The sequence below is a fragment of the Squalius cephalus genome, assembly GCF_949319135.1.
Source record: "Squalius cephalus genome assembly, chromosome: 13".
NCBI lineage: Eukaryota > Metazoa > Chordata > Actinopteri > Cypriniformes > Leuciscidae > Squalius > Squalius cephalus.
Window position 1 is genome coordinate 22,118,240 of NC_137134.1, and position 24,377 is coordinate 22,142,616.

Sequence of the window (24,377 nt, forward strand, 5' to 3'; positions counted from 1 at the left end):
ACATTGTGTTTTGGAGCTGTATTGCAACACCTGATAAAAGGACTGGTGACAAATTTCACACATTTCACCAACAGGCATCGGCCAATTTAATTTAGATAGCCTAGAGACAAAGTTCTCCTTTGTGGGTAATACAATTTTCTAATCTAATCTTTAAAGGTAGAATTAGGAGAAAATCAATGACAACTGTTTGGGAGAGTAGTAAAGTGGAAGGAGAATTTGTGCCAGCTTGTAATTTACAGTCGTCTTTTCTGTTGAGGGAAATTCAAGATTTTTGGCCTCAGTTCATTACTGCGGCTTTCAGACAGAAGTAAAAAATCTGTCTGAAATCTATAAATGTATACTAGAATATATTATGCTTATTTTATGCTTAATATTTGGATTATTATTATTATTATGCATAATATTTCCAGGTAATGAGATTGATATGAAGAATAGAACATTTTAATATTCTTTATTCTTTTGTGATAAAAAAAATGCCACTTTACATTCAAAACAAGATGCAAGGAATCCTTTATCTTAAGAACTGCTAATTAACATGCAACCAATTAGTTCCCAAACTTGTTGTCATGAGAGACTTAACAATAGTTTTCAAAATTATATATAAAAAATGGTACATTTTTTCTTGATTATTTTCTTGATTTGAACTCCATTTTGTCTTCAAAGGCGCCTTCAGTACAAGGTTGCGTTCAAACCTGGAATTTCAAAATAGCATCTTGAGGGATCTAATTAATCGCCTGCGAAGTGAAGGAGAAAAAAAAAAAAAAACGTAACTCCTGCTGTAATTAAATTGCCTGGAATAGTAAGACTTGTAGGCTGAAAGCAAGAAATAATAAATAAAATAGAAAGGTTTCACACATTTTGCACCCACTGAAGACAGTCTCCTCAGTTAGATCATTAAGATCAATACTTTTTGGCAAGCTGAAGACTCCCAAGATGATGCTCAGATGAAAACGTTCTCATTAACAGGGTTCAAAACACACCTACCAAAAAAAGTGAAATTTAGCGATTAAAATTGGTAGAAATGAGACCCAAAACAAACTTCAGGCATAGCTAAACCATGACGAACTAGCTTTTCTTGCCAACTGACACATAATTCATTCATATCACCATGTGCGTGTTTCATATTTTAATTTGTTACTATTTCTACAGCAATATGCATAAAAATCGGTAAACAACCAAACTTCTGGTCCGTTCAGCTGTACGTTCCAGTGTGCTTCCCTCTTTCAAAGCTTCATAAACAAGCACAACCTGACCTTCAAAGGTTATTGAAACACCTGCAGTCTGTTTACAGCAACACCGGAAAATGCTGGAAAACCAGGGACTCTTCTATTCCTGGTTTTCAATCATTGATTACATTTATTCTTACATAAAACGCAAAGTAGATACTTTGGAGAATGTTTGAGCTGCTCTTTTACATAGACTGTCCATCTCAAATCTCAGGAGACTTAACTTTATCTTTCTCCCACTATGAATATGTTTTGTCACACACCATTTTAGAGTGTTTCACTTGCATTTGGAACTAAAACTAGATGTGTGTGAAGTATAAAATGTATTTAGGAATACTGGTGCAAATAAAGTCCCAGCAGGTCCTTAAAAACTCAAAAAAACTTTACTTTATCATTTACTGAATGAGCAGCTGCAACAGTAAATCATTGGCATTTTAAAATAAGAGTCCCGGTGCACGTTTGTTTATTTATTTATTTATTTATTTTTTAATCTGGTTATTATTGGTATTTTAGTTACACAATAAAATGTATCTGGCATTTAATTCAACGTAAACTATTGTATACTCTTCTGTCTGGGCTTCCCTTTCACAGGAAGGAAAGTCTAAGAACATTATTTAATATATTAGTCAATATATATAAATTTTACTAGTATCTGCACAACAATCTGTTAATTACAGTTAAATAACTAAATATTTACATCATTATTAAATACAGTTTGAATCAGACACACACACACACACACACACACATATATATATATACAGTGCAATGCATAAGTGAATACACCCATGCTAAAGTTGACTAAAAAGAGGAATAAAAAATCATATTTTGGAAATTGAACTTAATGCCTTAATTTAAAAAATTAGGAAAAATCCAACCTTTAAGGACACCAATTTTCTTTGTGAATGAATAATGTATCGTAAATAAATAAATGTTCTTCCTTAAAATACATGGTGCATAAGTGAGTACACCCCTATGTTAAATTCCCATAGAGGCAGGCAGATTTTTATTTTTAAGTATTTTTTTTTGTATTTTTTTTTAGGATACTATGCATCCTGATAAAGTTCCCTTGGCCTTTGGAATTAAAATAGCCCCACATCATCACATAGCCTTCACCATACCTAGAGATTGGCATGGTTTTATTTCAGTTAGCCTAATAGCTAGTTTGATTTGCATTGAGAGATGATCTTATGGAAAGTACCCCATGCCAATCTCTAGGTATGGTGAAGGCTATGTGATGATGTGGGGCTATTTTAATTCCAAAGGCCAAGGGAACTTTATCAGGATGCATAGTATCCTAAAAAAATTTTTTTTTTAAATACTTAAAAATAAAAATCTGCCTGCCTCTATGGGAATTTAACATAGGGGTGTACTCACTTATGCACCATGTATTTTAAGGAAGAACATTTATTTATTTACGATACATTATTCATTCAAAAAGAAAATTGGTGTCCTTAAAGGTTGGATTTTTCCTAATTTTTTAAATTAAGGCATTAAGTTCAATTTCCAAAATATGATTTTTTATTCCTCTTTTTAGTCAACTTTAGCATGGGTGTATTCACTTATGCATTGCACTGTATATATATATATATATATATATATATATATATATATATATATATATATATAAAAATCTTTTATATTCGAATACATTTAAATATTTTGCTTGTAAATGTCTTTGTATACCTTTGTTAAGGGACAAACACACTATTTGCGCCCCTAAAGTTTTTTAATACGTTCCTAAATTTTTCAGCGTAAATGTCAAAGCCCTAGATTTCCTTCTTTCTGTGACCATAAGTGGTTCTGCCGGCGCGTTAACCATCTGCTAACTTGCTTATAGTGTCCTTTGTTAAATTTTGACCAAGGTTTGTTCAGATAATTCATGCCTCAAGGGCCACATAACTCAATCTGAGCATCCTTGATTCAAGTATTCATGCTGTCCCCACTGTTAACAGATATCCATGATGGAAAACAGTTATAATGGCCTTCAACAAAAGCCCACGGATCAGCGCTCAAGTTCATTTGTGAAGCCTTATTTAAAGTTGTTTTAAATACAGTGAGGAAAATAAGTATTTGAACACCCTGCTATTTTGCAAGTTCTCCCACTTGGAAATCATGGAGGGGTCTGAAATTGTCATCGTAGGTGCATGTCCACTGTGAGAGACATAATCTAAAAAAAAAAAATCCAATAAATCACAATATATGATTTTTTAACTATTTCTTTGTATGATACAGCTGCAAATAAGTATTTGAACACCTGTCTATCAGCTAGAATTCTGACCCTCAAAGACCTGTTAGTCTGCCTTTAAAATGTCCACCTCCACTCCATTTATTATCCTAAATTAGATGCACCTGTTTGAGGTCGTTAGCTGCATAAAGACACCTGTCCACCCCATACAATCAGTAAGAATCCAACTACTAACATGGCCAAGACCAAAGAGCTGTCCAAAGACACTAGAGACAAAATTGTACACCTCCACAAGGCTGGAAAGGGCTACGGGGAAATTGCCAAGCAGCTTGGTGAAAAAAGGTCCACTGTTGGAGCAATCATTAGAAAATGGAAGAAGCTAAACATGACTGTCAATCTCCCTCGGACTGGGGCTCCATGCAAGATCTCACCTCGTGTGGTCTCAATGATCCTAAGAAAGGTGAGAAATCAGCCCAGAACTACACGGGAGGAGCTGGTCAATGACCTGAAAAGAGCTGGGACCACCGTTTCCAAGGTTACTGTTGGTAATACACTAAGACGTCATGGTTTGAAATCATGCATGGCACGGAAGGTTCCCCTGCTTAAACCAGCACATGTCAAGGCCCGTCTTAAGTTTGCCAATGACCATTTGGATGATCCAGAGGAGTCATGGGAGAAAGTCATGTGGTCAGATGAGACCAAAATAGAACTTTTTGGTCATAATTCCACTAAACGTGTTTGGAGGAAGAAGAATGATGAGTACCATCCCAAGAACACCATCCCTACTGTGAAGCATGGGGGTGGTAGCATCATACTTTGGGGGTGTTTTTCTGCACATGGGACAGGGCGACTGCACTGTATTAAGGAGAGGATGACCGGGGCCATGTATTGCGAGATTTTAGGGAACAACCTCCTGCCCTCAGTTAGAGCATTGAAGATGGGTCGAGGCTGGGTCTTCCAACATGACAATGACCCGAAGCACACAGCCAGGATAACCAAGGAGTGGCTCTGTAAGAAGCATATCAAGGTTCTGGCATGGCCTAGCCAGTCTCCAGACCTGAACCCAATAGAGAATCTTTGGAGGGAGCTCAAACTCCGTGTTTCTCAGCGACAGCCCAGAAACCTGACTGATCTAGAGAAGATCTGTGTGGAGGAGTGGGCCAAAATCCCTCCTGCAGTGTGTGCAAACCTGGTGAAAAACTACAGGAAACGTTTGACCTCTGTAATTGCAAACAAAGGCTACTGTACCAAATATTAACATTGATTTTCTCAGGTGTTCAAATGCTTATTTGCAGCTGTATCATACAAATAAATAGTTAAAAAATCATACATTGTGATTTCTGGATTTTTTTTTTTAGATTATGTCTCTCACAGTGGATATGCACCTACTGTACGATGACAATTTCAGACCCCTCCATGATTTCTAAGTGGGAGAACTTGCAAAATAGCAGGGTGTTCAAATACTTATTTTCCTCATTGTAACTACAGTATCAAAATGCGCCCAGTGTGGTTGCAACTACACGCTTGTCAGTCCTTGACATTCACTATGTTTTTGCGTCTACTATGTGGAGTTTCAAAGTTTTCTCCCAGTTTAACGCTCCAAGAGAAAACTTCTGAGAGATCCATATTTACCAAGTCCGTGTCTTCATAACACGGTTGATTCCAGTTCACAGACGCCAGATGTTGATACGAAACACATTTTGAACACTGCACCTATTCAGGAAAGACACGAACTGTAATATTGGATGTCATGGACTTAGGGGTTTATCTCTGAAGGCGATTACTCAATATTACGGCTCAGACTGGATACAGACCTGGAAAAGGTGAAAACAAATCCAGATGGCTTTTTAAGCATGGAAGAAAAAGACACTGTCCTGGGGTCCAAAAGTTTGAGTTCTCATAGAAAACCTGGGATTTATTTTAATGCATACATCAAATATGTATTAAAAACATTGTTTTATCTTTTATTAAGTACATTTTTAATGTTTAAGTGAATTGTTCACGGCTACAAGGTTTTTATAACACCCTGATGACCTTATTTGAGTTTTGTACAAGATGTAGAAGTAGGATTAAACATACATGCGTTCAGGTGTGATTTAATATCCGTGTTTTATGCTTCCCACAGCCCAAACCTGCCAGCCAGGCCAGTTTCCCTGCGAGAATGGACGCTGCATCCCGGAGAACTGGCGCTGTGACCGTGATGATGACTGCGGGGATCAGTCGGATGAGTCTTCGTCATGCGGTGAGTCTTCCTCACGTGGAGCGCTTTGAAGTTCTTCCCTCTGTATTTCCATATTTTATCTTTGCCATCATAATTTTGCTGGGCTTTTTCATCATCAAGCCTCCTTATCCTTCAATTAACGGCTTTTTATCAAACCATATTACAGTATTTAATCTTATAATATGCTTTGAGCGTGCTATTAATGGGTACTTGCATGGAAACATGATATATGATTCAAAAATCACATGAAGACTGAACACTTGCATTTGGTTTCTTAAGGGTTTTATCAAAATGAGATTCTGCCTTTTATGTTTTATGTACAGAGTTGAATTGAACATAACAATGGTTTTACTAATGTTTCACACAGAAATATGTCTTTGGTTGTTCATAAATGATGCCTACATTGTAGTTTTTCATAACAGAAGAGGGGTTGTTTAAGGTCAGGTGCTGTTTTGAGTTGAGTTTTATCTGATGGCCCTAAGGCTTTTAACAACAGTAGACACACTATTGAGAGCCCAGACAAAACGATGTCATAGATCTGAAGCGTATGTTGTAGCATCTTCACATAAACAAAGAAAAATGTTTTCATATTTCCTCTGTTGTTGTCTCTTTGATATCTTTTGATGTTTTTCATGTGTGGAGGTCTCACATTCAGTTCCCACCAAACTGCTTTGATTTGTTTTAAATGTGAAGGTCATTTGATGTTATTATGATACAGTCTGAAATGTCACCCTATTGGATAATTTTCTGCATTTTGAAATGAAAGTGATCCAATGAGTGAGCAGAGTTATAAACTTTCTTTGTTGAGTGGCAGCCATTAGCAGTGTTGCCAAGTCTGTGTATTATCCCAGCAGTGATTAGCTATTGGGGTGGTTTTGTTGCGCAGACCTGGCAACCCTGGCCATTAGACATTAATGGAGATTTTAGTTAATTCAACATGGTACTGTATCTCATGGAATTTTCACTGTAAAATGTGTCTCAGTGTGAACATATCCAAAGGGAATCCTAAAAATGGTCATGAGACAATGTTTTTTTCTGTATTTTTGATCAAATAGATGCAGCCTAAGGTACATAGTATGTGTATGTGTGTGTGTGTATATGTGTGTATATATGTGTGTGTGTGTATGCATGTATATGTGTATATATATGTGTGTGTGTATGCATATATATGTGTGTATATATATGTGTGTATATATATATATATATATATATATATATATATATATGCTAATGTCATTATTTTTTATTTTCAATATAATAAAGTTTTAGATGTTATCATTATTTTTCTAAACTTTTTTTATTCAAATGTTTTATTTATTCCCTTATGAACTGGTATTCAAAAATGAAGGCAATAAATGAATACTTTTTATTTATTTATAAAGAAAATGTATATATCACGGCAGGTGCAGTTGAGGTAACATCAACTAGATTAGGCCAAAATGAATAAGTGAAAACTGGCCTCGGCAAGTAAATAAATCAATAAATAAAGATAAAACATACTACTGTAACTGTTTGCTAAAGAAAATGTAATTTAACAACTTTTACCTCAGTGGACAATATCATCAGCTTTTTCTAAAATATTTACTAAGTTTTCACAGAACCCTATGTGGCAACATGTTTCTCACATTGAGTGGAACAAAATCACAATGTGTCTTTACACTTTCATTTGGTGCATTTGTCCTCAGACACCTTAAAATCCACTCATCTTAAAGATTCAAACAATATCTATCTCTATACTAGCATTTGCATGCATTCAGTACCGATAGCTCACAAAAGGCTGAGACTTTTTATATTTGTTGTGCTTAACGAAGAAAAATGTGCAGAATGATTGGCATTCTGGGATCTTCTCAACATAAATACAAAGATAAGTCGAAAGAAATTGCCATTATATAGAGGAAAAAAACAATGAATCACTTTGCATGATAATATGCTCCTTATTACCATGCCTGGAATATCTCAGCGCTCCGCGGCCCGCTGTAAACCCATTGTGACGGCTCGAGTCGTCTCCGACAGCACCGTTCAGCTCTTGTAAATGAGAGATGAGAAACACCAGCAGATCTCCACCTTCTCTTCCTCAGAGGATGAAGTGTGTGTTTGAAGCTTTCTCCTCTGTTAGTCGTCGCTTCTTATTACCGGTTAAATTTCCTCGGGTACCGTTCTAGGGTCGCTTCGGTCCTCATGCACCGCATACAGAGTAATTAAAGTTTATGCTTGGCTTCCTTAAATCAAACTCAAGCTGGCACTGGAAAGCCGACTGCACGGCGTCTGAGAAACGTCGAGTGTCGCCGCGGAGTCACGGTACGGCTGCTCGCTCGCTTCGTATTTCAAGTCCATGTCAGTTTGCCGCATATTTCCTGTCAGTAACCCGGGAACGTCTTTTCTAATGCGTGTTTAATTTTGAAAGTTGGTGCGACGCCACTGTTGGTTTATTTAGAAACGCGCGTTAGCACTTCTGTCTCCTGAGATATAAGACGGGAGGTGCAAAGTTCAGCAGAAACAAACTGCGTTTGTTCTCTGCCATTCTTGGCGGTGAAAAGTTGTTAGTCTCTTGCTGTTCATCGTTTTGATTTTGTTCTTCTTATTGTGTTCTCTTCAGATTTCCCGACTTGTGAACCGCTGACCCAGTTCGGCTGTATTAATGGGAAATGCATCAGTGTGAAATGGCATTGTGATTCTGGTGAGCTGAATCTTGTGGAGATCTGAATGAACTTTGCAGAGAGGACTCGTACAATCATTTTATATCACTCTCTCACTTCCCTATTCACTACTGTTTTTTCCTTTCCTTCTTTCCATTCTTCCATTTGTACATTTCTTATCTTTCCTTGATACCTTCCCTCTGTATATCTTCCCATTACTTCATTTTCTTCTCCATCCATCAATCCATCCATCCATCCATCCATCCATCCATCCATCCATCCATCCTTTTGTGCTTCCTTGCTTCCTTCCTTATTTCCTTCATCTATCTTTCCGTCTAATCTTCCTTAATACCTGCCTTCTTTGCATCCTTCCTTACATTTGTCAATGCTTCTTTCCATCCATCCATCCATCCATCCATCCATCCTTCCATCCATCCATCCATCCATCCTTTTGTCCTTCCTTATTTCCTTCATCTATCTTTCCATCTAATATTCTTTAATTCCTGCCTTCCTTGCATCCTTCCTTACTTTTGTCATTGCTTCTTTCCATGTTTGTTCTTCCTTCATTCCTTCCTTTCGTCCATTTATTCATCTGTTCTTCTTTCTTTTTTCCTTTATTGCTTTCTTAATTCCTTTCTTCTATCATTAATGCTTTTTTCCTTCCTTTCTTCCTTTCTTGATTTCTCTCTTCCATCCATCTATTCTTCATGTCTTGATTTCTCTTCCTTCCTTCCTTTCTTGATTTCTCTCTTCCATCCATCTATTCTTCATGTCTTGATTTCTCTTCCTTCCTTCCTTCCTTCCTTCCTTCCTTCCTTCCTTCCTTCCTTCCTTCCTTCCTTCCTTCCTTCCTTCCTTCCTTCCTTCCTTCCTTATTTTCATCCTTCCTCCATTCCTTCCTTCCCTATATCAATCCTTTCTTCCTTCTCTATATTCCTTCCTTCCTTTCTCACTCTCTTCCTCTCCTTGTCTCTCTAGAGGATGACTGCGGGGATGGCAGTGATGAGGTGGGCTGTGTTCACGCCTGTTCGGTGGCTCAGTTTCAGTGCTCCAGTGGGAAGTGCATCCCTGAGCACTGGATGTGTGATGGGGACAATGACTGTGGTGACCTCAGCGACGAGAATGCCACCTGCTCCAGGACAGGTGCCTGCGATCATACAAAGCACAAATACACAGTAACACTGAACTAAAACAGTATCAAAATGTGAACATTTGTTACTAAAATGAGTTCCATCAATAAGACTCTTTCCCCCTTCAGCGCTCTCCGCCATTAACGACTGCAGTGAGAAAGAGTTTCATTGCCGTGGCGATGGCACCTGTGTTCCTGAAATATGGCGTTGTGACGGAGACAAAGACTGCGAGGACGGTAGCGATGAAATCACCTGTGAAGGAGCCAAGAGAATGTGCGACCCTAAGGCAAAGTTCACCTGCAAGGTCTCAGGTAGAAAGCAACATCTATTACATAATCACATTATCACATTACATAATCAGGTTTCACCCTTTGGAAAATTCTCAATAACGTCATCTCTGGGTGAAGAGGGTCGTAAATATGATCATTAATCGGTTGATTGTGGCCTAGGGTGTCATGATGAATCAGCACTCATTCAAATTATATTGCATTACCGTTATTCTGCTGAAAATGGGACTGTGTGTGGAAAGTCACTTCCAAAAAGCCATTGATTATCGCTTTGCCTCACTCTAGACTGAATTAATAATGTTTAAGATGCATCATTTTGTTCTGATTGAGGCAGACCAGGAATATTTTATTACCCTTGAGAGTTGGGTTCAGGTCGAATTGTATTTGTGTTTGTTGGTAAATGTGTCTGTGAATTGATCTGTGATGCTGAACTTTAAAGTTAGAGGTTGGAATGTGGAGCGTTTGCCACTTAAAAAAAGCTGGAGGATTTATTGGATAAACTTTGAGGAAAAAAAATGAGGACCTACTTTAATTTGTGACAATATAATTTAGGGCTGTCAATCAATAAAATGTGTAATTGAATTTATAACATAATATGCAGTTTAATTATCTAGCATATATAAATATTTGCTAACACCCAAATGCAGATAATTAAAAGACATTGTGTTATTGTAGCCACTAAAACCTGCTGAAGAACGTCTCAGTACAGCCTAAACTGGTTTTCTGGTCTTAGCTGGTCTCTCAATCCAATCTGGTTTTAGGGAGGTGTTAGACGCTTTTCAGTATGGGTGACCAGCTAGTCACCCAGCTAAACACCACCTTGACTGGTCTAGAGTAGACAGACTAGAACAGCTGAAGACAGAAAGTGTTTGTTTTATGTCCATGTCATTAAAAATAAGCCTATAATGATAGAATACCCTCCTGGTCTGTCGTAATTGCTTTGTACCAGTGTTCTTTTATAAAAAAAAAAAAGAATAAAAAAAAAGCAAGATGAGAAAAAAGGGAAACTTAATGTTAATGTTTAATGTTCTATTATGTTGGTATTTTAAAAGATATGTAGGTGTTTATGGGCGAGTTACCATTGTGGTAAAGTGTTGAGCATGTGCTTCGGTGGAGGACCTGCTAACAAGAGTTCAAGTTGCTTTAAAAGCAACTCCAATGGGTGTGCTAGTTATGCAATCAGAACCATCTTTAGACTGCCAACATCTAACATCATATGTATTAAAAGAAAAGCTATATTTAGGTTGATTGTATGTTATCAACCTAACTCTGTGTGTCTATTAAATAGACAAAAAAAAAAAACTCTTTGGCTTAACATGATTCAATCATGGACAGTGGTTCCACATAATGGAACCATGTTATCTCAACTCAAATACTTCATGTTGGATGAACTTAAGCGAAGTGAGTTAACTCAATTAAAGTTAGACTCGTCCAAATACCTTGATTCAGTCTTGTCCAAATAACTTGATTAAATCGTGTCCAAATAACTTGATTCAGTCGTGTCCAAATAACTTCAATCAATCGTGCCCAAATAACTTAAATCAATCACGTGGAACCACTGTCCATGATTAAATCATGTTCAACCAAAGAGCCATTTTTTCGAGTGCACTGGCCTATAGAAAACATCCTGCGTGAACGGCTCCTTATTCATTGTGTTGCCTGCTCTCACAAAGTGCACTCTGTAGTAACTTGTTAGCATGTTTACATTAGCATCTTAAAGCACATAACGGTTTCACATTTGAGGTGTCTGTGTGTAATTTATGCTGTGGAATTTATGCTGGAGTCACGAACCTCATTTTACTCTTAAATCTGAAGCCAGTGTTCTAAAAAAAACATTAGAAATTCCTGATGAAAGCTAGCGAAAATGCTAATTCATTCCCATGTTGTAGGATGACAAACTGAACAGCTAGAAGCTAGAACAACTGTGAAAATGTTTTAGTGGCTTGGACCTCTCATAGACATGGAGGAGATTTTAATGTTAGTTTTTAATCATATCTAGCCTGGTTAGAAGAGAAATTCAGGTGAAACAGAGACTTGGCCAAACAAAGTTTTTGTTAAACCTAAAGTAAAGGGAATTACAATCTGATTAAGCGAAGGCTTGGTGAAGGTCTAATGAATGTGAACACACTATTTGGTCTGGGAGGATACAGAAAAGTAATTTATGTACTCATCACCCTGTTTCACCTTCTTAAAGAACTTGTCTGGAAAGATAATGAGGGAATCGCTAATGACTTGTCTCACATGCTCAAAAAGTAAATCGAAACACCTTAGGTTACTCAGTACACCATTAAGAAGAACTGATAAGGATTCTGTATGAAAATTCATTTCTCACATTAAATTGGGAGAAAAGGGTATTTAAATAGCCTATATAAAAATAGTAGCTACGAAACTGTCATTCTAGTGTGAACAGTGAATTGTGTACCATTTAATTTCAAGTTTGATTTCTTAAACTTTTAAACTGTCAGTTTCCCAAACACTTTCACTAAAAGTAACTCTTTGATTTCATTTTTTTTCCCTCACACTCCCAGAAAGCACTTGACTGAAAGCACTTTTTCTGTCATAAATAATCCTTGGTTTTCTTTTTCAACATAAATAAATAAATAATAAATAAATAAAACAATGATTATGTACCTCATTATCGCTAATGATATGGCAAACAGCAAGGTCCAAAAAGCACTCAGAAACTGTGTGTAGCCCTATGGGAAATTATATGCTTGATATGCTAGAGAAAAAGTGTTTTGGTTAAAGAAAAAGTGTGCAGAAAGCAGATAGCTTTGTAGAGCAACTGCACAGTTAATGATGTTCTAAAAAATTCTGCTTTGTAACGCATTTGTTTTCTCTGCACCGTAGGGAAATGCGTTAGTAAGGACTGGGTGTGCGACGGAGACATCGACTGCGAGGACCAATCGGACGAGGAGGGCTGTGAAGTGTCCGTCTGTAAGCCACCGAAGTTTCCCTGTGGCAATGACACGTCAGTGTGCCTCCCGCCCGAGCGAATCTGTAACGGTTGGAGAGACTGTGCGGATCACTCCGACGAGGGACCCTACTGTGGTGAGTCATGGGATTATGGGTTATTTTTTTTTAAAATGACTGGCCTCTGACACTCGGAACAACTCTGCTATCAACCAATCAGATTTTGAGGTTAGGTTTAGACATGATTAGGGATTGAACAGCATTGTTTTAAACCAGTGATTTTCTTTTGTAAATTTCTTTTGTTTGTTTTTGAAAAAAAAAAAAAAAGAAAAAAAAGATTTTAATTAAGATTGATTTCATTTAAAAAAAAAAAAAAAGTATTTTGTGATAAATTTAATTTATATAAAGTAAAAATTCGCAATTGTGAAATTTAAGTTGATTTTGATTTGTTTTGATTTTGATGTGATTTAAAATCATTTAAAATAAGAAATAGTTGCAGTTGTGAAATATAATATCATGTGATATAAAGTACAATTTTCAGGAAAGAAAGTCACAAATGTGAAATTAAAATTCATAATTTTGCTTCCATAAACATCTAAACATACATTAAACATAAAAATGCATTTGCTTTATGATAAGTCTTGTTGCAATGAATATAAATACTGTTGTTTATGTTGTTTAATATAAATAAGATGTTTATTTTTCTAAACTGCAATATGCAATTTTTGTCTCGTTTTAAACAACCCTCAATAAATATTATCGTTTTAAGGGAATGCTAAAATATATTCTATGCATTCTGTTACTATGCAAGATAATACTATATATTATTATGTAATTAATTATGTAGTAATGCATTTTATTATTATTATTATTATTATACAGTTTCTTATGTTGCATACTTTTCCTTCTCTCTCGTTTTGATAGATGTTTAGATATTTTTACTGGAAAACGGGGCAAAAATACTCAAACTTTTTATTTTTTCTCCATGGAAGGTGATTCATTTCCATTTAATTTCAGCTTATTTCTTCCAAAAAACAAATTTACACTTTATAAACACCTCAATGAATATTTTACTTATAGACTCCTGAATACTTTTTTTTTTTTTTAAATCTTGCCTCTGTCATTGTTTGATGTGCTGTAAATGGATTTGTTCCTTTTTTGTGACAAGTGTACCATATGTGTGTGTGGACGTGAGCCCGGTGTGTGTGGCTCTTGGGGGATTGGTGGATTTTAGTGAGAGTGTATTATGGTTCATTTAGGAAAGCTTCAGAGAGAGATCTCTTCCCTCAGGTGAGATGAGGTAGTGCTGGAATATAGCTTAGGGCCAATTACATCTATCTGCTCCTCCACACACACACACACACACACGCGCGCGCACACACACACACACACACACACACACACACACACACACACACAGAGACTGATTAATGCTGGAGTGCACACTGCAAACTGGCCTCTGAGGACATGTGAGAGAAGAGAAACAGACTCTGTATGTTCCTCAGTAATGACTGAGGAATCTAAAATACATATATTATCCACCATCCAGCATGTGAATCACCTTATTTTTTTTGCAAAGTATGAATCAAGTATGAGGAATGACATGAGCGCAACAAATTCAATATATATCTCATACTCCCCGCACATGACATTTAGCTGAAATATCATCCTGAGAGGCCAGAGAAGATATTGGACTGAATTTATTTCCTCCTTTCAACCGAAATAATTAGGTTTTGTTCAGAAAATTCGACTTTTAGGCGTATCCGACTCAAAACGGTTTAATTGTTTGTAGCACTTAACCACATAGAATCTGATTTTAGCAAACCTCACCTAAACCGAATCAATATGTGGTTTAAAATCAGATTTTAGTGCAAAGTCTCAGTTTGAAGAGTCAGATCAGATTTCAGTTGAAAGTTGTTAAAGTTAAAGCTATAATGTTGTATACTAACAAAAATCATCCTCAGCTGAATTCACTCTTTTGTGCTCATATGTGCCGTTCTCTTTGTAAAGAATAGAGAATGGGCAAATGAGTGAGCAATTTTTTAACACAGCATGTGCCAAATTTTCTCTTTCTACAATGACAGCTTCTTTTGTATGTCTCTTGGCGGAAGTCATCACTATGGCAACAAATGTAGATATGCTGGATTTTGAGAACACTATCTGAACAAACGGATCCGATTTTTAAAAATGATTAAATTATTATAAATGATTATATACACATTAATAAATATGTACAGTAAAAATTCTTAAATAAAATGTAATAATAATTCTTTACCACAGATAAATTTCGTAACACATTTGTAAAAAAAAATCATTTTTGTTTAAAGCATAAACTTCATTCAATTATGTTAATATATTATTAAAATGAGAGAAAACAGTTTGCTTTTAAGCTAAGAATAATAAACTTTATTAAAAAAACACACTTTACAATAAGGTCTCATAAGTTAACATTATTTAACGTATCAACTAAAATGAAATAACAATGAGCAATACATCTATGTTAAAGTTAATAAAATGCAGCTGTTTATTTTTTGTTCATGTATTTTAATAATGTATTCGTAAATGTTGAAACTAACATTAACTAAGATTAATAAATGCTGCAGAAGTATTTTTATTCTTAGTTCATGTTAACTATAGTTAACTAATTAAACTTTATTGTAAATACTTACCATTTTCTTAAAATAAGTTCTAACATCTTGTGCAGTTTTGCTTCTTTTCCTTCTTGCATTCCTAAATAGATTTAAATTAAAAAGCAATTGCTTACCACTTGTAACCTTCTTAAAAAATAAATAAATAAATAATTAAATTCGGTTGAATATTTTATTAAAATGAGAGAAAAACAGTGCCATTAAGCTAAGAATAATAAACTCATATATTTTTTTCTAAAATGATTCTGCAATTTTTCTTAAATTATATATAATGTATTGAATTATTTTGATTGCATCTTTCTATCCCACTGGCCTTTGAATAAAGCAACAGTGTCATTAATGTTGCCGCTAAATTAAAAAGCCTTAAACCGTAGCCTGAATCCCAGCAAGCACAGGTTCAGCAGGCCTGAAAAAAGCATTTAATATTGTATTTCAGTCTAATGCCTCTATTAATTTTAAAAAGGGCCAATCAAACCCCCATTAACTTTAAGCACACTTTCAATATCCTGCTAAAATATAAAATATAAGCTGGGCTGAACACACATTCTCTGCTAGCCACTGGCAGAGATAAATGCACTCACCCTGGTCAAGCCATAAGATAAATACGAAATTGTCAAAACCCAATGGTCTAGAAACATTTCAAAAAATTCCAGAGTTCTATAAATATTGTTCAAAACAGATCTAGCCTACACATAATAGAACTAATCACGATGAATGAGCCTCCATATCACATTCCCACTTTTGTTGAGTGAATCTTGGCGAGAAATAGGCCACCAATTTTTTTTCATTGTTAGTATGCAACTCAAATGCTCCAACCAGATTGTCATTGCGTAGCTGGTCATTTACTTTTACTGAAAAATAGTATATATATATATATAAAAAACTCCAGCTGATCCAACTCAACATTAACATGAGACTCTTCATGGAGAAACCGGCTATTTTTCTACTCTGTACATCTCTGAGTTGAACCCAACAGATCTTTCCTGATCTCACTAGGCTTTTTTAAGCTTTTACCCTGCGGCTGCTTTTTTCAAGGCTACAGAAGATGTGTGAATGGACCTGCTGGCCTGTGCCCCGAAGCCCTCTTTGCTTTGGGACCTCCAAACATCTTCTGTCTTCTAGACACTATGATTGTGAACTACAGTTCGTTTAAATGCAACCTGATGATATTTGACACACAGTTGGACACTTTTGGCCTAAACATGCCCAAAATCTGGCATTGGTACAAATCGTACTAGATCTATTTTAACTGGAAAATAAGACACAAATACTTTAAAATAAGATATTCCATCCATCCATCCTCTCAGATTTAGTTTATGGATTTAAAACTTTAAATAAAGACATTCAACATGACAAAACCAAGATGATGAAGTCAGACCTTTTCACAAAGTCAAGGAGTTTTTGTAATTTATTTTGAGCATGAGCATGACTCTCGGTCCAGGAAGATCCATTATCGCCCTGTTGGAACTTTTTTAATTTTCTCTACTGTATTAGTTACTTCTCTCAGACCCCACGACTCCTCAGTATCGCTAGTACAAGATTGTACCGTAACCTGATTGAATGTTCTTCCATTTGCCGTTTTTTCCCTCATCAATGATCCATTTCTGTCCCTCTCATCTCTCCTGCCTGTGCTTTGTTGTTTTCCATTTGAGTGTCTGTCTAGCACATTTTTATTCACTCCGCAACTCCACCAATATGACTGCCTTGAGGTTTATGGATGCATTATCCTCTAGGCGCTTCATTTAAACCTTGAAACCACTTGCTGTTCAAGGTGGTGTTACCTTGAATCCCTCTGTGGCCTTTTTTGTAACTATGAATGTATTTCTTATACAGTAGTTTTTGCATTTTAAATTGGGATAAGAGAAAGTATTTTAATATAGACGTTTACAGATATTTACTGTTACAGATGTTTAATGCCTGTAAATAGTCACAGACCTTCTAAAGCAAACAGATTAAAAGCTTTTTTTTTTATTGTGATAACCTTTCTATCCCTCAATAATTTACTGTCCGTTTTAAAAAAACAACACTATTTTTCCTTCCAAGTGAATTAATGTCATACACAAGTGGATTAAAAAAAAGCCATTTGAAAGTATTCACTTTATCATCACTGTTAGAAATAGCATTATTGAGCTCATCACCCAAGAGGCTAACATATACTGCTAGATGAAAACTTCAGCTAATACTCAACAACGGTTTTCCATTTAGCATCTCACCATGGGGCCACTTCGATGACACACCGCCAAATTGCATTGTCCAAACCTACAGCCTTCGGCCATAAATCACAATAAAGTGATGCTAAGGGTGGAACAAATGTTTGGAGTTCTGTGCCTCTGAGCGTTCATTGTAAGAAAAACTAAAAATAATAGATATACTGAAAGAACATACACAGCAAAACATTTTAGCCATAGTTTTGTCTCATTGTTTAGATGCACTCTCAGAAAGAAAATTGTACCTTTAAAATGGGTTCAACAGCTTGTCACAACGGCAGTACCCCTCTGTACCTTAAAACGTACTTATCTACGTATTAGCATAGCACTTTTTGAAACATATCGCGGCACGGATGTACCTAATACAAATAAAGAAATCATCTCCAGTTAACTAGCAGATCATTAATTTTGTTTTTTTTAAATAAGAGGCGATCTAGCACTGAAATGTGTTGTTTTTGAAGTTAAGCTGAGTGCTCTGTCGCTGCTATCTTGTGGCGTGGATACAGTGTTCTTAACTTGGACGTACGCTTCAATCTATCACTTAATGCCGTTGCGGAGACTCTCTATCTCAAAACAAACTGCACACAAACGTGTCCCTGCTTGATACAACCACTGATGAACATTTTCAGTTTTGATGAGAAAAAAAAAAAAAAACTATACAAAAGTTACGCCGTTAGACCCCCCCCCCCCCCCAACAACACACACACACACACCTGTCCCACCCACTTTATAAAACAAAGTTACGCCACTGCATATTAGTACCGAGTAGTATGTACCATTATGTACTACTATGAACCTTTTAGGGATAAATAAGGTACAGAGGGTATGCCACAGTGACAAGCTATTGTATTTTTATAACTTGGGAAGTACCCTTAACCCTTGAAATACCCTCATCTACCTTTAAAAGGTGCATATTAGTACCTTAGAGCATTATTGTGTACCTTAAGGTACTACAATGGGCCTTATTGGGATAAATAATGTACAAAGGTTACTGCCCCAGTGACAAGCCTTTGAAACCCTAAAGGGTACACCATTTTTTCTGAGACTGTAAACAGCCTTCCTCTAGTGCCTGAATTTATGAGACATATGGAACTATGAAGCGGTAATAGAGACAGTCCACTTGCTTTCAGTTGCTCTTGCTGATCAAGAAGCATGTAGCCCGAAGGACCAACGGAGAGCACCAAACCCTTTTTTGTTTGTTCATTCTCCGTCTATTTCCTTCGGCTCCTTCAAGCGTCTACGACTCCCTGCTGTTCAACCGTATGTCTACTGAGGAATTCCATCAGTTCTTGCCGTCGTCTCACTGTTCGGACCCTGCTATTTTCTTCTGAAGTGACAACAATGACACTAACCCTCCTCCCTCGCTGTCTTTCTCCAACTTAGACGAGTGTTCAGTTCGGAAGGGTGGCTGCAGTCACGAGTGCTTGGTGGCGCCGGGTAAAGGGGTGGTGTGTTCCTGTCCGGCCGGGTTCCAGCTGGGCTCGGATGGCCGGACCTGCGAGGTTCTGGATTTCTGCACCAAGCATCTACGCTGCAGCCAAGTGTGTGAACAGAACAAGAATACTGTGAAATGCTCCTGCTATCCTGGCTGGAGTCTTGGACTTGATGGAGACAGCTGCCACAGTACAGGTAAACCGTGGGACATTTGCTAACGATTAACGTTCTGAATTTATTGCACACAAACTTCAATCCCAAATAGGGTTAAAACCAGATTAGAGTCCAGACTGCAAGGCAATTAACCTCAGGGGAACTGAATGACCCTGCAATTTCTGGACTGTAAATTACACGGATAAACGCCTGGGAAATGACAAGTAAATGAATCAGTGACTCAGAGCAAATTTGTTCATATTTTCAGTCCGAGAGAGAGGATGTGCATTTAGTTTAAAGTGTAAAATGCATCTGTAATATATATGCATTTCATTTTAGCGGTTTGTCTTTACAAAAGAGCCAAAGCAACTGTTTGTGTTGGGAAAGATTAGAGAGCTCCGACTCTGGCGCACTTTATGAGAGTGGAGGAACATATGCGCAAAGAGCACTAAGTAACACATTTTAATAAAAAGGAAAACAAGCTTTTACTCGAAAACACAGCTCAATTTTCAGAGCTGTCAAAATGCTGTCAGGTTTCATCTCCAGTCTCAGAGAAGTTGGCATGAGTTTTTGCTTTATTCATAGCATGGAATGTACTAACATTATTAAAAATATATATTGTTCTTATTATAATTTCATTTAATTTATCTTTTTTTCCATCAATAACATTGCTTTACCAGTTTCTTGCCTTTTTGGTCAATTTTGTTGACCCTTTCAAGGCATAGTTTTCATCAAATCTTTTTATTTTTACTTACTTATAAGATACTTAAACTACTTTTCTATTTTAGCATCACAGCATTGATCAATGTTAAAATGCTTCTTTACTTTAGACAGTTTTTTGTTCAATCAACAGATAATATCTTGCTTTTTGCCGATTTTACATTTACATTTATTAGCCTACAAATGAGTTATATCTGTAGCAATTTGTTTAAAAAATCTTAAACTACACACAGCGATTTTATAGGACCAACTAGTCAACATTAAAGGCACAATATGTAAGTTTTTTGCTTTAAAAATAGCAAAAATCACTATATCTATGTTATATATATATTTTTTTTTTGTGTACTTACATTATCCCGACTGTTTCCAACAACTTTCAAACCAGGAGAAATTTTAATTTAATTCGAAGACACGGCACGTTTCTTTATTTCCGTTTTGTCACAGTCAATGGCGTCATATCCGCGTTGTCCCTGGTTTCCGCTCGTACTGCCATTGCAACCAGAGCTATAAACCAGAGCCCTCTGATAGTAACCAAAGCGACCTACGTGGACAATGTAGTTCGCAATGTCTATTTGCACGTTGTTGTTGTTGTTTCGTTCAAACATTATGGACCATGGCAAGCAGACTTTGGATAAAAAAGGAGAACTAAAACGAGAATCAATATCAGCGTGGTGTTTTCGAGATGCCGAGAGCTCCCATAGACAGTATATAAACGAGAGCTCCACGTCCGAGACTTCGACCGCTTCTACATGTACTTTATTAAACAGGTGAGCACATTTACATAAAACTAATCAATGTTATATAGTTCAACAATGATAAAATGTTAGAATATGATCTGTATGTTATTCTAATGTTGATCTAGCTTACTGCTAGTCTCATACAGACAAACTAACACATTAATTTCAACACATTCAAATGCAGTTTAGTGTGATAGTGTAATGTTAGACCAGGTAAAACAGCGCTGCGTTACCTCACAAGTTTAATTTGTCTAATAAACTGACCTGTGAGTTGTAATTCTGCACTCGCGTGTATTTCGGTAGAATGAAATGTCCATATTTCTTTTATATCCGTGGGACTCGCGTCACGTGTGGAGCTGAGAGCTGTCTCTTAGCAATCCCGACCTGCTTCATATCACAGTCATGATAAAAACATCGATGGATTTACTCATCCATAAACATTATTAGATCGGTCGGCTTGACGTTGACGACAAGATCCATAATTCTTAGCAAATATTGCGTCATCAAACTACGCCTTTGTTATTGTAAGAGGTTAGCGACCCCTAGCTGCGAAAAAAATTACATACTGTACATTTTCACTGTCCTTTACAGGACATGTTTGCTTAACTTTCACAGTCCTATACAGGACATGTTGCTTAACTTAACTTAAGGCTGCATGCGTTCTTGTTATTTACCGTCTGTTTTCTGTTGCTTTTGTAGATCCTTTTGAAGCGTTCATCATTTTTTCCATCCGACACGAAATTCGCCGCATCAACCTGCAAAAGGGCGACTACAGCCTGTTAGTCCCCGGGCTCAGGAACACCATCGCTTTGGATTTCCATTTCAGCCAGAGCCTGCTGTATTGGACCGATGTCGTAGAGGACAAAATTTACCGTGGGAAGCTGTCAGAGGGTGGCGGTATGGCATTTTTTGGTTTTTTTTACATTGTTTATGATACTGCTAATATGATACCATACAGGCTATGATATAATGTAATGGAACTTACAGTATATCATGCACTGATTCTTGAGTACTGGGACAGAAAAATGCAAAACTGAAAAGAGTTTTTGTCAAGGAATTAATTTGGATGATATTCACCTACGTTCAAGTGCAACCTCCTGCTTTCTTCCATTTTCTCACAAAATGTGTGTTTTCCTTGCCTGTCACTCCAAAACAGCCAGATACATAAATAGTGTGTCAAAAATTGTTTATAAATACTGACAAATCTAGTGTTCACTACAGGATACATTCAGGATGGTTTCAAAGTGCAGTTGACAGCTGAAAGTGTTGACAAAATTATTGCAGTAGTCACCCCCCTGTTTTTTAGAGTTACATATATGACCTACTTAACGTTAGGGAAATTGAATCAAAATCCTATACAATTTTTACAGTATGTATGATGTAAGTTGACATCATGGTTGCAACAAAAAATATAAGCTTAAAACTACTTAAAATCACAAAACCTGTGAAAATATGATGTTAAACTTACAGTAGGTGAATTATGGGAAGAGGACCTGACTTTAATATTATCTAATTTAATGAGTGAAATTAATTATTAATCTCTGAAGGTGTTAGCAACACAATGGACATTTTATTTTATTTTTTATATTTTTTTATTTATTATTGAATTCAATTATTCAGTTATTATTATTATTATTATTATATTTTATGCTATTTCTTTATATTTTATATTTGTTGTTATCAGTATTGAGTTGTTCTAGAACAGGTGATACAAAATAAAGAGTAAATCAAATGAAAATGCTCTATTTATGTGAAGAAAATTCTAGTGTTTCATGTTTCTTATCCTTATTGTTAAGCATATTGAGAGCTCTTTTTTTAGCTCTGTTTTACACTTAAAAAGCAAAGTCATTCTACCAACTGTGTTAAAATTTCAGCATCAAAAGCCCCAAAATGTGTGAGAAGTAATTTTCACTCGTGTCACAAAGGAACTGATGAGTAGGCACTGAGAGAGAGTGAAAGAAAGTGGGAATCACTTTTTCTTGAGGGCTTTGTGAAAGTTTTTTTTCATACACTTCATAGGCTCCAAAATGAACACTCACCAAACACCAAATCCGAGTAATCGTGAACTTGACCGACAAGCTAGCAACCGTAGACTGTTGTTTTTCCCCACAGCAAATTACCCGATTATTTTTTTTGGCAGGTGTTTCTGCGATCGAGGTGGTGGTCCAACATGGTCTAGCCACTCCAGAGGGCCTTGCTGTTGATTGGGTAGCGGGAAATCTCTACTGGATCGACAGTAACTTGGACCAGATTGAGGTGTCCAAGCTGAACGGCGAATTACGGACCACCCTGATCGCCGGGGGAATGGAACACCCTCGGGCGATCGCTGTGGACCCCGGCCAAGGGTGCGTTCCCCAATATGGCCTCAACTTTGAGTGGAAACAATAGCAAGCGGCACCAGTTTTCCAATTACTTCATAGGTCTAATGAAGAACTTCAGTGATTGATAGCTCCTTGCGGTGGTTTGTGAAATGTAATGAACCAGTCTAATCACCCATAAAAGAGCTTTTCAAATGATTTCCAGAAGGGATATTACCATGAAATTGGGCCATTACACATTCTTACCTGTTTTGTAATTGCACTAATGCTGATGCTTTTAATGAGGATGTGGTTTGCAAGTAGCCCTCGTTTGAAAGTCGTTTAAACACTTGAGTTTTGTCGTCAACAGTGCCCTGTTCTGGACCGATTGGGATGCCACGTTTCCTCGCATCGAAGGTGCTTCCATGAGCGGGAAACGGCGACATGTGGTTTTCAAGGAAATGGATACCGGCGCCTGGCCCAACGGACTCACCTTGGATCACATGGAGAGCAGGATAGTATGGACGGACGCACGGTAAGAAAGGATACCCACACTCTTCTGTTGGGTTATTTTGTGAGGTTTTCCCAAGGCAAGACCGCATAGGGAATGTTTTGGCTGTGACGTACAGGGTGGATTTGGGAGGTAATTGGGAACAAGCTCGGATTCAGTCATTGGTAACAAATTCAAGTGGCAGGTTTTTGTTGAATGATTAATGTGTTTTTTTACCCGTTTTAAATCGAGATCCACCTCAGCTGGCGAAAAAATTACAGGTTGACGGAGAAATACTATTACTATAGATTATAATTTTGCCCATCAAGTATTTTTTTTGAATCTTACAAAGCAGAAGCAGGGCAATTTTGCTGTCTTGACACATTCATAAACTCTCATCTTACATTTCTCTCAGCGCTTGTTCAATTCCTCGTGTGCCCGGTGGCTCAAAATGCAGCGCAAATTAATATTCAGATAATGAGATTCTTGGATTTAATGAAGAATCTGATCAATTCTCTGCTTTCGATTGCCTCATTTTTGTCTCTGCTACATTCAGATCACACATTCCTTTTTTTCTCACAGTCTGTCAACAGAGTTTCTTTCTTTTTCTTTCAGCCGTCTCTTTCGACAAGGCTTCAGTGGACTCTTATATACTATTGTGACTGTTTAGACTTTATACTTCTGTTATTTGCAGTAAACTCCTTGTTGTAAACATGTAGAATATATCCTATGTTTTGTTGTTTTATTTAATAGAAAAATAAATGTTTTTTTAATCCTTCCGTATTTCACATTGTGGTGTCCACAACCCATTTTACTTTTGTAACCTAATGTAACTAATTTCAAATAGGTTTCAAAGTGAATAAAATTATTTATAGCATGATGCTATAGATTTAGATTTTTGAATCCCGTTAATTGAATTGACATAATATAGAGTTAAAACAATTAGTTTAGTTAAGGTTGATTTGGTTTGATTTTATTTGAAGAGGTTTAATTCAATTGAATCGACATACTGAAATTTAGAGTGAAACAAGGTTTAGTTTGATTCAGATTTAGATTTGGTTCAGAATTTAGATTTGATTGTTCATTTCAG

General features: G+C 36.6%; 1 protein-coding gene across 1 annotated transcript in view; it reads left to right on the forward strand.

Annotated features, from left to right (window-relative positions):
• lrp1ba (low density lipoprotein receptor-related protein 1Ba) overlaps window positions 1-24,377 on the forward strand; it is a 228,690-nt gene that overhangs the window by 87,258 nt on the left and 117,055 nt on the right. The window contains exons 18-26 of the mRNA XM_079889543.1: window positions 5,540-5,656; window positions 8,232-8,312; window positions 9,250-9,414; window positions 9,530-9,712; window positions 12,539-12,739; window positions 18,840-19,085; window positions 21,200-21,397; window positions 22,641-22,845; window positions 23,168-23,332. Of these exons, the coding sequence (XP_079745669.1) occupies window positions 5,540-5,656; window positions 8,232-8,312; window positions 9,250-9,414; window positions 9,530-9,712; window positions 12,539-12,739; window positions 18,840-19,085; window positions 21,200-21,397; window positions 22,641-22,845; window positions 23,168-23,332 (1,561 nt within the window). The remainder of the gene's footprint in view (window positions 1-5,539; window positions 5,657-8,231; window positions 8,313-9,249; window positions 9,415-9,529; window positions 9,713-12,538; window positions 12,740-18,839; window positions 19,086-21,199; window positions 21,398-22,640; window positions 22,846-23,167; window positions 23,333-24,377) is intronic.